We start from the raw sequence: 17,665 nt of genomic DNA, 5'->3' as shown, positions 1-17,665 counted from the left end.
TTACTTTGAGAATCTTAAGATGATTAAAATAGCATGAGAGAGTTCTATTGCAGTTATTATTATACACACATCTCAAAATAAATAAAATAATTAAACAAAAGTAAGTGGATGATCAAAATATAGAAATCATTATTAATTCCTCATATCACCACCTGCCCTTAGGTACTCACTTTCTCTTCAATATTATTGTAACAATCAGAACAATAAAAGGTCAGTGCCATGAGACAGGGCAGCTTTACCTGAGCTGCCTCCTGTTGCTTTTTAAGCTGTTCGATCATCTGCTGAAATTCGGCCTCTTTCTGTTCTGCTTCTTCCAAGGTGGCCTGATTCTGTTCCTCGTAGGCCATGGCCACCACAGCCAGGATCAAATTTATTAGGTAGAATGAGCCCAAGAAAATGACCAACACAAAAAATATCATGTACGTTTTCCCAGCAGCACGTAATGTCTGCAAACAAAAATATCAGAATTATTTCTCAATATTATTTCACTAAGTGGTGGCTTCAACTTTCAGTTTACTTGTGTGTCTAGCAAAACTCAGATATAAATAGTAATTATGTTGGTCATAGCACCCTGTACTTTTTTTGATTGTTTCTTTAACTTCAGCTTCTTCCTTCTCTCCTAGCTTATGCATTCACACTATGATCTCTAGGGGACAATCTTTGTATTCACCAAGAATGAAACAGTCAATAAAATGCCATGGAGTCCTCCATTAAAGACCGGAGCCTTTAGGAAAGTCAAGGAAGAGACCAAAGTTATCTTTCTATATCTGCTTCTTCATTGTCATTACTTCCCACCTGAGGGATAATATTTGAGGGGGTAGATAGGGCTGAAGGGAGAATGTGCCTTCTGTTTAGGACAATCTGTGTCTGAGAAGGGTAGGGAACAGGTTTTGAGCCAAGAAGAAATGGGAGAGATTTGTAATCCTTGGCATCACTCTGCTCAATATGTGTTATAATCAACAGGATAGAGGAAACCAAGTCTCGTTTCAAGTTCTGCTCTTTCTACTATATTATCCTCCGGTTTTAATCTCATAACTCAATTGGTTTTCTTGTATACTTTTACTTAAATGGAGAGTGTGGCTTTTTAGTTTCTCACCAGTTGATAAAGATTTTCCCAGAAGTCCTGAGTCATTAGTCGAAACAAGGACAAAAAAGCCCAACTGAAGGTATCAAAGCTTGTGTAGCCATAATTGGGATTTCTACCAGCTTTCACACACATATATCCCTCTGGACATTGGCTGCAAGTGGGGTAAAAGAAAGTATTACAAGTCGTTCTGCTACCTTTTTACTCTGATACTATGCTATAATATTGCCTAGTCAGAAAGATTTGCTATTTCAAAATAAAAGTTTGATGAATAAGTAACTAATCTATTTTCCAACTTTTGACTGCATATAGTCTTATTAGCTACTTGGTGTCATCATTAAAATATGGTGCAGCGTTTCTAATAATATTTTACAAAATAATTTTTGTTGATAATTTGCATTTTCAACATCTCCATTTCATTTTTACTACTATGGAGTCTCCAGAGTTTATAGCTCAATATACTTATCTAAAAGAAACAACATTAATATAATCCTAAAAAAGTAGGAACAGGATTACTCCTCTTTTTGTATTTTTGCTGTTATATACAGTGGATGTTTAATAGACATTTTTGTCTTTTTTAATACTTTTATTTGAAGTTCAGGAGTACGTACATGTGCAGGTTTGTTATATAGGTAAATGTGTGTCATGAGGGTTTGCTGTGTAGATTATTTCATCACTGAGGTATTAAGCCTAGTACCCACTAGTTATTTTTCCTGATCCTCTCCCTCTTCCCACCTTCCACACTCTGGTAGGCCTTAGTGTGTGTTGTTCCCTATATGTGTCCATGTGTTCTCATCATTTAGCTCCCACTTATAAGTGAGGACATGCGATACTTAGTTTTCTGTTCCTGCAATAGTTTGCTAAGGATAATGGCCTCCAGTTCCATCCATATCCCTGCAAAGGACATGATCTAATTATTTTTTATGGCTGCATAATATCCCATGGTGTATATGTACCACATTTTCTTTATCCAGCCTATCATTGATGGACATTTAGGTTGATTCCATGTCTTTGCTATTGTGAATAGTGCTGCAATGAACATACGTGTGCATGTGTCTAAAAGTATTACTTCTTGTTTTAGAAAACATAAATCTTACCTAATATTTACATAATCTCATACTTTATCAAAAACCTACATATAGCAAATTAATGTCAATAAAATTAGTTGGCTGTTATCTTCAGTTTCTATACAAAGAGAGAAAAGATACACATACGTATGTGTACATACAAAGATACACAGATACACACAAATTTTGACTTACCCTGCATCAGAGCTATTTCCACATAGTAGTGCATCTAAAAAACCCTCCAGGAAATAATGATATCCTGTTTGAAAAAAGAAAGTCACATGATGAACATTTGCATTGTTAAAAACACTAAAATGAGAACAGGAAGGTCAGGTTCTACTTTTAAGTTTATTGAGTAATTTTAAATATATAATTCATTCAAAGGCACAAGTATTTGTCTCTTCTCCCTCCAAATTCTAGATATTCTATCTAGATACTTTACAGTGCAAAGTGTTTCTTCATTATGAAGAAATGGCATTAGATTAGATACAGTGCAAAGACACTTTACATTAGACACTTTACAGTGCAAAGTGTTTCTTCATTATGAATGTGAAGTTAGTGATAATGACAGGTACTAACATAATCTTTCAAAAAGGTATTAGCGTTTGTTCACCATTCTCATGAAAAAAATTCATTCAGTAAAAATGGACAGGAATGACAGGAATTTCTTTGTTTTCACAAAACAGCCACATATTTCAAAATAAAAGAATAGTATATTTTCTGGTCCTCTCGCCTACATTTTTGACACTATACATTTTAATAATTAAGTATAACTTATATTCTCACATTTTCCAGAATATAGGCAACTTATAGTAAAATATGCATAAATCATATCAACAACTGAAATGAAAGCAATTTTAAAAAGTCTTAAATACTAAAGCTAAAATAATGACTATAGGTGAACACTACATTATCTCAAAGATTCCTGTTTCTTGCAAACGCCTTGGCTTCTTGCAACATCCAGTTCTTCTGTAACTTTTTCCTTGGTATTTTCAACTTTCTTTCTACTAAATATTGACATAATTAAGAACTCCCCTCACTGTGCTACCAGTAACCTGTATACACTTGAATTATTCTTAGGGTGACAGTACTATATTGTAATTATTTATTTACAAGTATTCCTCCTAGAAAGTCCTGATCATTAATTATTTCTATATTAGTGTTTGTTTGAGACCGGGTAGACTTTCTGTAAAGTTTATTGAATGAATAAGTAAATAAAAGACAAAAAGAGAAAAACATGGAATTAAACAATCAATGCTGAATTTTGTAAGAAGATATACTTTCTAGATGCTAAGTTTTCTGAGGAATTTATTCCATGCATAGTTCCGTACAGGACACAGAACCACATAAGGAAAAATATCATTTTTATTTCTAATATTCTGACTTCTTTGAACCTAGACAGGAAAGTTGACATAGTATTTCCTAACTTTCAATTAAAATTAAACAAAGAGAAAGGACTATAATAGTTTCTGGGTGAATTTTTGATATCTCATATTTATAAATGAAATTTTGCCCATTAAATTCAATGATCTAACCTTAATGATCAGGCTTAACCTGAGGAAAATATAATTTTTCAGATATAATATTTATCTTTAATTTTAATAAATTTAATTTTCTATTACTTTCAAAAATGAACCATTTTATTTATATTTGCATTTGGTTTAAAATAAGAACCATAGATGTTTAGAGCTGAAAATGACCTCAGATATTACTTATTTATTTTACTTCGAGTATTGGAAAAATGCAGTCCAATAAATTTTCCCTAGAGAGAATAAACCCTAAATAACCCTCAGTCAGTATTTTGAACTTAGATAAAACAAACAAACAAACAAACAACAGATTTCAGGGAGTTGGTGATTGAAGTGGACCTACTGGCCTCGTATCTAGTGAATAAGGAACATTTGTGTATTGCTCAGACACTGTTCTCAATCTAAAGATTTACAACTAAGTCTAGAGATTTTCAACTGTTTGTAAATTATTTATTAGCATATCACTGAATGTCATGGAAGAGTTCATTCGTATCAACCCAAGGTATTTTCCAGATTTATAACTGTAAGGAGACACTGATTAGTACTTGCTTTTTAAACTATGCTATCATTACTTTAATAAATATTGAACAACTAGTAACTTTCTGTAATTATTCTGTTTGTTCCACACAGTCACTGAAGTTTTCTTTCTTTTTTTCCAAAATATTATTCATCACCTTAAAATAATAAAGATATACTATATTAAAGAACATCTAAAATCTAAGTTGTATAGGTTTAATGTTTTTCCTTAAAAAGGACTTTTCCTTTTCTTATTAATCATGTTCTAACTCTTCTTGCTTTTGAAATATCACTACTGGCAGATTCTAAAATTAAAGAGAGAGGAAACTTACACACTTTTTATTGTCACTTTCAAAAGAGAAAGGGTATTAGCACAATTATTATTGTTTCTGAGACTGGAGTTCAGTGGCATGATCATGGCTCACTGTAGTCTTGACCTCCCAGCTTCAAGTGATCTTCCCATCTCAGCCTCCTTAGTAACTGAGACTATAGGTAAATGCCACCACACCCAACTCATTAAAATAAGTATATATATATATATATATATATATATATATATAAATTTTTTTTTTTTTTTTTTTTTTTTTTTTTAGAGGAGGGGTGTCACTATGTTGCCCACACTGGTCTCAAACTCCTGGCCTCAAGTGATCTTCCAGCCTCAGCCTCCCAAAGTGCTAGGATTATAGGCGTGAGCCACTGCACCCAACTAACATTTTCTATTACTGTCTCTTGAAGCTTTATTAACTGTAGTTTTCTTCTTTTTCATGTAATACTACTTTTCAAATATAAGATTTACTTTTAGGTATCACTTTATTTCCTTAAGGTAATAAAATAATCTATTAAACTATAACACTCTGAAGCCATGCATTACCTCCATTATATTCCCCAGTGTACTATACAGTTTCTGATAGATAAAAGACATTGTGTAATTAATGTATAATGAGTTACATTTGCATAGTACTGTAGAATTCACAAAGGGCATTCATATATTTTATCTCCTTTGATTATATCAATTACCACAGGAAGAATGTATAGCAACCAAGGATCTTAGGAAAATTCTTTCTAGCTGAATTCTTCAGCCTTCCAAATGATGATAAAATAGAAAGTGGCATTTAGGAGTCAAAACTAGAGTAGTTATGAACAAAATTGTTAAATGTATGTGTAAGCCATTAATAAGGTGATTAACAAAATTCTTCTTTTAGTTCCAGAAATATAAATAATCTATTATTTAAAATCCAGGGGATAGAAATACCAAATAAAATATAATTTTAAATATTGTTAAATAGTTTGATTAGGTAATTTTCTAAGAGATCACATCTTGTTATGTGGTCATTTAAAAATATTTTTCATGCCTAGATGGAAGGCACATTAGCAATGAAAAGACTAAATATACTTAATAGTAATTCTTTCTTAGAGGGGGTTCTATTTCGTTAGTTTTAAATTTTAAATTTAAATTTTCATGGGTACATGGTAGGTGTTTGTATGTATGGGGTACATGAGATGTTTTGATAGAGGCCTGCAATATGTACTAATCATATCATGTAAAATGGGATATCCATCCCCTCAAGTATTTATCCTTTGTGTTACAAACAAGGCAATTCTACTTTTTAAGGAAATGTACATAACAATAATTCTTACTTGAATCTTGAATATATGACTTCCAGTCAAACTCAAAGACAGTTTCATTTATAAGTGTACCATTATAATTCACAGTTATATTCTTTTCTATACTATGTTCCTCCAAGGAAGCATTGGTGGGAGGCCATTGTATACATTTATTCCTCAGGTTGCCCATGAACAGCTGCAGCCCAATTAGAGCAAACACGCTCAGACAGAACACAGTCAGGATCATTACATCTGAGAGCTTCTTCACAGACTGGATCAGGGCTCCCACGATGGTTTTCAGGCCTGAAAGAAAGAAGTCTATTACTATGAAGACTTAACACATGTGAAATAATAAAAGCGTCACACAATTTTCTTGAAAACATAGATTTCATTCATAAATCCAAGAATATTGGCAATGCTAGTGGAGAAGCAACACTTCATGGAAGGGGGAAGAAGTTATGAAGATGAACTCCAGAAATGTAATGATTTAAACAATGAAATGAAGATTCATATCCCATTATGTCGAGATAGAGTAATGGAAGGTTCATGTTCTTCATGGAGCCTATATTAAGGAAAGGGCCTTGTCTTTTTCCTTTTTGCTACTAAAACTTGCCTCACATTTTCATTAGGGTCAGAGGTCAGTTTTATAACAAAATACCTGAATAAATATTTTTAAATTCCTATTTATAAGCAGGAAAGATTTTGCTATACAACCGAAAGTGGTTTGCAGTATAATTGTGCCTTAAGATAATAAATCCTCCATGCAGACTCACACTATTCTTTATTATCTTGTTTCCTTCTCTTTTGTTAGCAAAAAACTTAGAAGATTTGCATTGTATACACATAGTCACTAATGACTCTAATGAATGAGAAATTACAGATTGGTATATTTAAAAGGGAGCAAATTCTCGATAAAACTAACATGGTGGAAAAAAAAAAAACCCATGATATTTGTAAGTGCAAATCACCTTGACCTCAAATTACAGTATCTCACATAAGACATTGTTAAACTCTAAGGCTGATAAAGCTTATGTCTAAACAATAAGAATCATTTTCTTTGAAACACCTAGTCTTATGATTCCTGATTTTCTGTAAAACTGAACGTCAAGCAAAGAGAAGGATGCTGAATCACATGATGGGTCCATCTCGTTGTCTAACCTTGCTCTCACCTGGAATGACTGAAATCGTCTTCAATGCTCGGAGAACTCTGAATGTTCTCAATGCGGAGACATTGCCCAGGTCCACAAACTCTGTGACGTACCTGTAATAGGGAGTTCACACACAAACACAATAACAGGATACAAAGAAAAAGCTGTAGGTACAAGGAGCCTATGCTTTACTCTAATCACTTCTTACCTGGAATTACAGAAATAGTTTTCAAAGCTCTCAAGACTCTGAAAGTGCGAAGAGCTGAAAAATTGCCTAGGTTTACAAATTCTGTTACAAACCTGTAGAATTAAATCAGAATTATTCAAGATTTTAGCAGGATTTATATTACTTGCACGGGTCTTTTATAAAGACCTTCTTGGTGATTTTAAATGATATTGTAAGTGGCAAATCAGGAATTAGATTCCATCATTAATCCTTTGTTCACATAATTTAAGGCCATTAGCTAAATGTAAACTTCATAAAGTAGGCACCCTTGTTGTCACTCTGGAAAGCAATGCAACCAACATCATATGTAACTTGTAAAAAGAAAGTAAATCTTGGCTATGGTTTAGGGTTTTAGTTAGAAAAAAATATATGAAATCACCCAACAGAAATTTAGGCATGAAAAGGCAGATTGCCTTACTGCTTTTATATATGAGATAAGATTTTCTTAGTGTAACTTTTAAATAAAAGTTAAGCAAATTAAGAACAATACTTTATGAGGGTCCAATGCTGCCCCTATTATTACTGCCATTTTGTTCTTAAGAAATAGAAGTCCTGTAGGCCTTCTTTTGAGCTGTGGCCAGAGAGTCTGGCAAAGAATTGGCTCATCCTGATCAGTTAGGAAAATAAGACCAGACATTCGGAGTCCTGAGTATATCAGTGCCACCTCTCCTGCTCCTATCCACTACATCACAACTGTTAGAGACCAAAAAATCAGCTCCTGAAGGAAGGATGAGGGTAAGTGTTTTTGGGCTGCCTCCTTCTACACTGTACTTTCACTTAGTCTGGAATGGTTTTCTATTATTTTTCTGGGTTTCTTCCTGAGGAAGTTTGCCACTAGAAAAAAAAGCATGGGGGTGCATAAACTGTGCATATTACTGAGTGGATATGAATAGGAGATAAGGATAAGGAAGTTTATGTTCAGACTAAAGAGATGAAGAGAGCCATAAAAGGAAAGAAGAAAAGAAGAAAGAAAAGGGGTCAGGAGAGAAACAGAAAGAGGCAGAGAGAATGTATTCCTCTACAGGTCTTAGAAATCAGTAATTTAATATATTAAAAACATAATATTTCAAGTATCTTCTTTCTTCTGTTAGTTTGATTTGTCAGATTGTTTTGATGCTAGTAGATACTTATTTCGATTATTCTACCAAACCAATAAAAGAAGCTGTGTGTAATATGAGCAAGGTCTTTGCAAATTTGTGTAGCCAATAGAACTGTTTTGTGGCTGTAATTTTTAAAGTGATTTTCACAGATATATTACAAATATGCTTGTGTTTTGACATCAGATTGTGTGTGTTCATATGTGTGTGTGTGTGTTTGTGCATGTATATGTGGAAGAGTGGCATATGTGAAATTTTCTGACAGATGCTACATGTGAAAATTGTAGTTTTTAACTACTGCAAAGCCTTCATGCTATAGTGAAATTCCACTTAGACCTTTGTTGTGCTAAATTGAAATCCAGAGTTTGAATGTATAAATCACACCAAAATATTCTACAGGTAAAGTAAGCCTATTCTTAAAAGCATAAGCACTGATGGAAAACCAAACTATGTTCTCTCTTAAAGTTTCAAAAAAGGCACTTACGCAAATGTAATGACAGTGAAATCGAGCCAGTTCCATGGGTCCCGAAGGAAAGTAAAATCTTCTAAACAGAATCCCCTTGCAATAATTTTTATAAGTGATTCAAAAGTATATATTCCTGTGAAGGTGTATCTGAAAACAAGCATCCAAAAAATTTGATAAAGTAACAGTGTTTTTTCATAGCATACCAATTCCTTATCACTCCATTAGTGGAATAGATAAATACTAAGAAAGAAAACTAAGCAGATGGATTTTATTTTCATACAAATGAAACGTAGCGCTAAATTTAAATTCAACTTCCTAACACAAAGAGTTGTTTCGTAAAGTGTCTTAAGAGTAGTGTGAGAAATACAGGGTATATGAAATCTATTTAGCCATTGTCTGAAATGTCTTGGTATTTACATAAATACAGTCTCCTGAGAAATATTTAGTATGTTTACATGATGGAATAGCCAATCAATAATATTGCAGAAGCATGAAATGATTTTCTTTTAGGGAAAAAAATCTCAAGTTTAATGGTGTTCTAAGAATGAGAGGAAATTGACAAATTAGCATGTCTTATTTTTTTTTTCTACAAGATAATTTAACTTGCTTGGAACAAGGACTTCTTTAAAATCAAAGTAAATATTTCTAGGGTTATAAGAAGTAAAAATTTAATTTAGAATAAAATTCTTGTGATAATTCAGAAACTTAGGTGTTTCCAAAGTTTAAATCTTCTACTCAGAAATTGGGGTGTGAGAGTGGCATAAAATCACAAAAAAACTAGGGCGACTGAAAACCTGTGGGGCCTCCCATATTAACTTCAATACTTTAGAATTTTTTATATATAAAATTTATTATTTTCTTCAAGATGTCATTTTTCTTATTGGTTTCAGCCTGGAAGTGTCTAGGAAAGGAGACACTCTTGGAAATAGGTTGGTGCAAACATTACCTTCAACTGAAGGTAATGGCAAATCCACAATTATGTTTACACCAACCTAATACTTCTGTAGTTGCTATGGGTCAGCAGCTGTATAGTAACAGGCATTACAAGTAGGAAGTGTGGGCAGGTGAGCAGCTATGGTTAGAGTAGCCCAACTTCAGTTATCACAAATCTGGCCTCTGTGCTTCGAAGGTATCCCCAGAACAGAGAGATCATCAATATAGTTAGTAATGCTTCTGGTTTCTGAAAGCTCTACAAAAAGTTCCACTTCTGTTAGTTTAGTCTTCAGTCTACTGAATTTTCAAGTTCTACAACCCTGAAACTTTGGATTATTTTTCAATTTGTTGGTGACCACGCTTGGAACTATATTGGCCTGACATGAAATGAATGTGCCTGATGGAAATGAAAACTTTGTGAGGTTCAATATTGTCTTCACATGGCATTTGTAACTAACCCTTTTTGATTCTTGATTCAATGTATTTATCTGGAATTTAACTGGAACCAAGGTCTACCATATTGGCTCTTTTCTGCAATTGCTTTGACCACATTTGGTTTGGCTACTGTAGATTTTAAAGAAAAATGGGTAAATGTCCAAGAGTGGTGGTCTTCTGGTGAACACCAGGTACAGGCAAAAGAGAGTGATAATCAGTATAACGCCAGCAGGTCTGAGGGCCAATGAGCATTGTCCTTTTGCTGCGTAATTTTGTCTAGGAATGACTTTAATAAAATGCTCTTCAGTTTTATTTTAAGACTACATTAAGACACAATTTCAAAATCCCAAATGTATATATGTTATTAAAAATATAAGTTGAACTTACTCTACATTCTTTGTCCAATCAGGAGGGTTACTCATTGTCATAAACACACAATTTGTCAAAATAGTGCACATAATTAGCATGCTGAATAATGTAGGTTATTGTTAAGGAACACACAAAAGAAAGTCAAAATCCAAGTGTTATATTACAAAAAGCTAACATTGAAAAGCCCAAACTGCAGCTTAGCCAAAATTCAGGGATAAATGCATTGTGGGCAAGTCATCTAATCCCTTTAAATTTCAATTTCTTCATGTGTAAAATGTGGGTAATAATATCACCTTCACTGAGTATTTGTATAGATTAAATGAGGTAATGTATATAAAAGCATTATATCAGTATAAGGTGTTGTTTTTACAACTATTATTAAATCACTATATTCACCTCCCAGAGAACTTCAGTGGGAAGACTATTTTTGTGCTGCCTAGAGTTGCATAGTTTTTCAGCAGAAAGTATTGACTTGAGCTCATTCAGGCGAATAAACTAGTAAATTGTTGAGGAAGGCCACTTATCTGCAATATTGTAATTTCTTAAACACATCTTATCCAACATAGTTCAATGCATGAAAACAATTTGTAGTCAAAGTACAGCACGATGCTAATTGTTGGATTGCTCTATTTTGACTGAGTTTATACAAGTGCAGCAGCATTCGATAACATTAAAAGTGAATATTCTTGAAGGTTGGCACTTAACATGATGGGAATGTAATTAAAATTCAACATAGCAAAGTGATGTTGGCCAAGAGACTCAACCTCTCTGTGCCATTACCTTGTATCTCTTCCTACTTCTCTACAATGGAGCTGATAATGTACTCATTTTGTAATGTAACCATTTTTACATGCAGATTAAATGAGTTAATATATTGGAAATGCTTGGAACAGTCACGGCACATAAGTAAATATACTCTAAGTGGTAGCTAAAACAAATGAACAGACATAACATAAAACTGAAAGGGACCCTAAAAAATTACTTTTATCCCTATATTTTAAAAAATCATGGAAATAAGGCCTTACTAAGCTCTAGAAGAATTAGATAAAGGGCCCAGGACTAGAATATAAGTTTCCTGCATTAAGATCCAATATTCTTTCCACTATAGTTTACTGCCAAAACAAAAATTTTCCATAATTGAAAAAGAAAGTTTTCATCAAATGACCGCATGATGGCGCTAGGAATACAAACTGGGACAAGGAAACTTCCGTAAGTGTAAAAACCCTGATCATATGATTTCTATGTTTCAAATCTTTTCATTTTAGTAATAGCATATTTATACCACTAAAGAAATTTCTTGCTATTATATTAAAATTAGAATGGCCTTTTAAATTTTAGAATCCTTTAAAAAAAGTAGTATGAGCTTATGATAATTATAATGGTATTTTAATATCTATTATTGTCAAAGCTATCAAACAAGATACAATCAGAAGTGAATTGTTTTGCTAAATTGAATAACAAATGAATTTAGTCGTGGAGTCCTTTTTAACACTAACGAGAATCATGAAACCAAATCCCTTAAGACCATTTGGAAATACATGCCAACTTCTCTCATTAACTTCCAGAGTCTTTACTAAGCAATCAGTTTTGCTTGGCAGCATCATAACTCATGACTTGAATTTGAAATTCAGCCAATATTCCAGTACTTCCTTCACAAAAATCATCAGGAAATTTCAAGAATTAACTAAGTTCTGGCCAAAGACTTCTGACATTCTCTGACAGTAAATATACTTAAAGGTTTATTCTAAGATACACTGAAGTGTTTTATATCATAACTATGGATAAACTTGAGTCTGGAAGTAGATTTTTCTGTTATTATATCATTGCTCACTGCAAATTCTACACCATCACAAGCTTTGTATAAAGATGGTAGAGGTAAACATGGTTATCTTACTTTAGATTTGTAGGATTCAATACATATAAGTGTTTTTAGAAAGATAACAAAAGTACATAAATATATGTTTATGTATAATATATAAAATGTTAAAGATTGCATGTTTCAGTAATGTCTATGTGATTAATGAACTTTAAGAATGAGGCTAATATGACAAAGATGCAAAATGAGAGTGATGAAAACTAGAATATGGACTTTTCCCAACTTAATTTGATATTTAGCTATAAAGTGCTTACAGATTATGTACAAATAGTTAATATTAATCACTTGAAAAAGGATATGAATGTACCAAAATCTTAATAGCTATTTTCCTAAGAGGATTGAAGGGAGTTAAAATGTACAGGGCAGAGGTGGCACTGAACCGGAAGATGGCCTTCCCTTTATTCAATACTATAAAAGTCTGTAAGACAGGAACACAACATAGAAGTATGAAAGTATAAACCACTTAAACTCTGTTATCTACTTTCTGTTACTTGTCATAATAAATTATTCTAAAGTTAAATGAGAAACCAGCACAATCACAATTTCTAATGTGCACCATGAAAACAAACTGTCACTGGATCTCTTCTTAATTAGAGAGAAAATCCAATGATACCACTTACCTTTTACCTAATACTTACCCTCAATTTTATTGTACATAAGACAATTAGCCAAGAGAAGTCATTTATTTTCTTGATATTTTAAGTGTCTGAGTTAAATGAAAGTCTTAAATGGGTGCACATTTCATTTCATTCCAAAAAACTTATGGCACTACATGCTTTTTATAGTGATTTCAGCTTTTCCAATTCAAATATCTTGAAAATTAATCCTGTGGAACGCAAAATCATTCAATAGAACTGATACTATTTTTGAAATAAAGATTGTTTTACCATCTATCCTCATAAAATAAACATTATCACTCTCTTCGTAATAGAAAATAAAAACAGCCACCATCAAACCCACTCTTGGGTTAGATGGATGTAATCCAATAATTGATTTCTGGAGGCCAAGATCCCTGGAGAGTACCCATTGACCAGGAGTGCTAAATTCTGTACTGGGATTTCTGAGTTAGCTGACTTCCTATCTTATGCAGTGCTTTCTTATCACAGAAGAAAAGCTCAAAGCCCCTGAAGAATCCAGGATCCATGAATGTGAATGAAATTCCTTCCAAAAATTAGACTTATTTGAGATCAATTGGCAGTGGGCAGACAAAACATTAAAGAAGCAACATGCAAGGGTGTAAAAAGGACTCTGACTCAGTGTTTTCCAAGGTGCTTACTTATATTTAGACAGAGCCAGGGAGAAAGCCTTTATCTCTGTGAAGAACATATTTGGGGAAGGAAATTTTAAGCTTCTTCATTTTAAATTCACCCATTCTTCAAAAGCTCTCTTTTCTAAGCCTTAGGATGCATATCTGCACAGATCATGTTATGATATAGCAAGCATAAACTTTATGTTTATTTTCTACTAAGAATCTTTGTATAGTCTTAGCTCATTAACAGATTTCCCCTATACTTGCAGGATTTTCTAAATTCAAGTAAAGCAAACCCACACCCCTACCCACTAAATATTTATGGAGTTGATTTTTGAAAATTAAGCACTTTCTATCTGGTATGGTAGAAGTGTCCTAAACTGGCTGTGAAAGTATGGTCCCCCAACTGGTGCTAGTTAAGTATAGATATGGAGAGTCCATGTTTAGAAATTTGTAAGGCAATTTGACCAATTAATGTTGTGTCTGTTTATTCTAATAATAAAAAAAAGTAGGAGGATGTTGTTGTGGGCCTGTTTTTCATTTCAGTTTTCTAGAATTTAATTTTTACTTCATTTTATAGAAGAATAGAGACCTTACATCCTCAACAGAGTTTGAGAAGCACTGCTCCAAGTCTCACCTCCGCCTGCATTCCCTCTATCATCTTTGAAGGAGTATGAGTCCAGAAAACAGATAGAACTTTACCACAAAGCCCATTTGAAGGAAGGGAGAATTTCACCTGTCCTTACTAGAAGAACAATCACCTGTGCCAACAATAGTTAGCCCTCTTTTTCTCTGATTCATTGAGGGATTCTGTCCCTGAATGACATTGTGAGATCATCATAAATCTGAACAGACTTGTGCAATGCAAATGCCTTTGCTGTGGGGAATGTGAGCATGTAAGGACACAGAAAGGCCCAAAGTGAGCTAGCTCAGGAATAAATATGGTCCACCTTTCAAACATACTGCATATACTTCCTTTCCCCCAAAATATGCTGAGTAAAATCTGATAGAAATATCAGGGGCTCAGATGGCCGGGCGCAGTGGCTCACGTCTGTAATCCCAGGACTTTGGGAGGCCAAAGTGGGCAGATCACCTGAGGTCAGGAGTTTGAGACCAGCCTGGCCAACATGGTGAAACCCCATCTCTACTAAAAACACACAAAAAAGTTAGCTTGGCCTGGTGGCGGGTGCCTGTAATCCCAGCTGCTTGGGAGGCTGAGGCAGGAGAACAGGAGAATCGCTTGAACCCAGGAGGCAGAGGTTGCAGTGAGCCAAGGTCACGCCACTGCACTCCAGCCTGGGCGATGAGAGCGAAACGCCATCTGAAAAAAAGAAAAAGAAATATTAGGGGCTGAGGTAGGAGAACCAGTAAAAATATAACACAGAATATATATATTTTAAAATAAGAATCTCTCCATTTCAAATAATATTAAAAGCTAATTTTGAAACAAATACTAGTGATACAAAGAGATGATGAGAAAGAAATGACAATCCATAGATGGCCCAAATCGGGCTGGAGTGTGAGGATAATCAAGATGGTACTGTTTGTACCTCCGTGGATAAGGAAAATAACTAGGCTCATCCTAAGGAGAAGGACCATACTTAGAAAACACCTGTGTTGCTGGCTCCTTGGCCGCTGTTCAGCCCAAACCATGACCAGAGGTAATAAATGACCAAAACAGAAAAGACAGACAAGGAGTGGTAAAGTAAAAGGCGAAGCTAGAGATCTAAAAGAAGGTAGGGGAAATATTTCTGCCCTGAGTACTAAAAAGTAAAAGAGGCAAGATTCAGAAACCAAACACGAGAGGGTCCAAAAAGGGAGTCTGCCTAGGAGTAAAAAGAGCAGAGGATTCTAGACAAAAATCGGGGAAAGGTGGGGACAGAGAGAAATCTGTTAAAGGACACAAAATTACAGCTAGATAGGAGGAGCACATTCTACCTTTCCACACCACTGTAGGATGACTATAGTTAACAATAATTCATTATATAGTTTCAAATAGCTAGAAGGAAGATATTGAATGTTCCCAACACAAAAAATGATAAATGTTTGAGATGATGGATATGCTAATTACTCTGATCTGATCACTATACATCATATGTATTGAAACCACTATATGCCTCATAAATATGTACCATTATTATGTGTCAATTTAAAAAATAAGATAAAAGGGGGTATAAAGGGCTGAAACTCAGTAAGGTGAGTTTAATGAAATCAGAGCACTCCTAATGTTTATATGTGATTCTAAATCTAAAAGTCGTTTGACATAGAGAAAATTAATACTTCGACACAAAAGTTAAAAACAAATGGGCATAATTATCAATTGTTCAAGCCTTAGATGAAAACATTTACTGATTTTACAATGTATTCCCTTTATTCATTTTAAAAATTTAAAGAATGTGTAGAAGATTAGTTTGTAACAAGATTTATACATGCAATGGAAAATACTTGGAAGTTGAATTTATAAATGGAATTGGTAAGGTTTTACTGAACAACAGTATTTGTTTTGCTTTAATTTTTCATAAGACATACTGTTGTGCAAGACATCCTTGCTACCCAGGAAGCTAACAATAAGGCCAACATTAAAGGACCATTTTTCATAGGATTTCTTCTGTGAGAACTCCATTTTTCTCAGATTGAAACATACATGCTTATGTGCAAACTTCATAGATGTAGCTTTAAGGTGTTGATGGATTTTAAACAGCCTTCAAAACAAATTTTGAAGCATGGCATTGTAACTGAGGTAGCAGCTAGATTTTATATATGAAAAATCACTTTACAGACTTATTTGCAGGAATGTAACAGTCATACAATAGGGGTTGTTCTAGCTTGTCATTTATGTCTTCATATACAGGTACCAAATTTATTGAGCATATATACAGTAAATTGGTAATTATGTATAAGCATTGCAGACATTCCGAAATGAGCAGAGACCTACTTTAGGTCCAATTGTTAATTTCAATTGATTTCAATTCAAAATACATATATTAAGTGTTTATTACAATATTTGCAATGCTCTGTGCTACAGTCTAAAGAGAAAACAAAGATACGTGGTTATGACACCAAGACTTCTATAAACTAGGAGATGCTCAACTATTTGTCTTAATAGAATATAGAAGAATTGGTGAAGGTTTACCTTGACCAGCACTTTCCAAGAGAAATATAATGTAAGCTACAAATCTGAGCTACAGGTATGATATTTCCTGAGAGCCACATTAAAAGAAAAACAAAGCAGGTGAAATTAATTTTAACAGTGTTTTCTTTAACCCAACATATCTGAATTATTATCATTTGGGAATGAAATTGATATAAAAAATTTTTGAGATATTATGTGTATTTTTATACTAAGTCTTAGATCTTTGAAATCTGGAGTTACACTTACATATTTCAAGTATTCAATAGCTACACAAGGCTAATTAATCTCTGCTGTGTTGGGCAGCACAGACCTAAACTTAAACCATCCATTGTTCAGCAAGCTCATACCTTCTTCAGCAATCCTTGCCATGTAAAAATCATTTCTGGTTTTAAAGAAAAAGCAAGAAGGAAGTTATATAGAAAAATTAGTAATAACCTTGGTAATTAACAGTTTAATAATCTGTGAAGCAACATTATGAAAATATAAATATGATTTGTTTTATCTTAAGAATGCAAACTCTGAAATTAGATTTCTGGTTCAAAAACTAACTTTGCTGCCTTCTAGCAGTGTGATCCGGAACAGGTTTCTTAACTTTCTGTGACTCAGTTACCTCACTTGAAAACAGAATAAATGTACTTAGCTCACAGAGGTGATGTGATTTCCAATTTAGTCGGTCAGATTTTGATACCTAGTTTTTATACTTTAAATAAGTAATCCAGATGATTCTGTCATAGCAGCACTGTTAATCTGTTTTGGTTACCTAATGGTTGTAAAAAATCACAAGCCATTGCCCAAATTATCAATGATTATGTTGTACATGTGGATTGAAATCTTGCCCCTTGATCTAACTGAATAGTTAACAAGAAAATAATTATATTATAATGATTTGGTAGAAAATGCTATTTATGAAACTATATTTGTTATTATCTAGT

General features: G+C 33.5%; 1 protein-coding gene and 1 long non-coding RNA gene across 2 annotated transcripts in view; one reads left to right on the top strand and one right to left on the bottom strand.

The window, feature by feature from the left end:
* Positions 1–17,665, top strand: part of LOC134731424 (uncharacterized) — a 423,644-nt gene that overhangs the window by 99,125 nt on the left and 306,854 nt on the right. The gene's annotated exons all lie outside the window — the stretch shown is intronic.
* The window catches only part of LOC129489402 (sodium channel protein type 1 subunit alpha), a 138,036-nt gene that overhangs the window by 57,720 nt on the left and 62,651 nt on the right, over positions 1–17,665 (bottom strand). The window contains exons 4-11 of the mRNA XM_055291908.2: positions 12,651–12,769; positions 10,494–10,583; positions 8,757–8,885; positions 6,971–7,062; positions 5,835–6,104; positions 2,347–2,410; positions 1,097–1,238; positions 240–446 (exon numbers count right to left, since the gene is read on the bottom strand). Of these exons, the coding sequence (XP_055147883.1) occupies positions 240–446; positions 1,097–1,238; positions 2,347–2,410; positions 5,835–6,104; positions 6,971–7,062; positions 8,757–8,885; positions 10,494–10,583; positions 12,651–12,769 (1,113 nt within the window). The remainder of the gene's footprint in view (positions 1–239; positions 447–1,096; positions 1,239–2,346; positions 2,411–5,834; positions 6,105–6,970; positions 7,063–8,756; positions 8,886–10,493; positions 10,584–12,650; positions 12,770–17,665) is intronic.

This window comes from Symphalangus syndactylus, chromosome 9, assembly GCF_028878055.3.
Source record: "Symphalangus syndactylus isolate Jambi chromosome 9, NHGRI_mSymSyn1-v2.1_pri, whole genome shotgun sequence".
In the NCBI taxonomy this organism is placed as follows: Eukaryota; Metazoa; Chordata; class Mammalia; order Primates; family Hylobatidae; genus Symphalangus; species Symphalangus syndactylus.
Note: the sequence above shows the minus strand (reverse complement) of the source record. Positions and strands in the feature narration are given on the sequence as shown.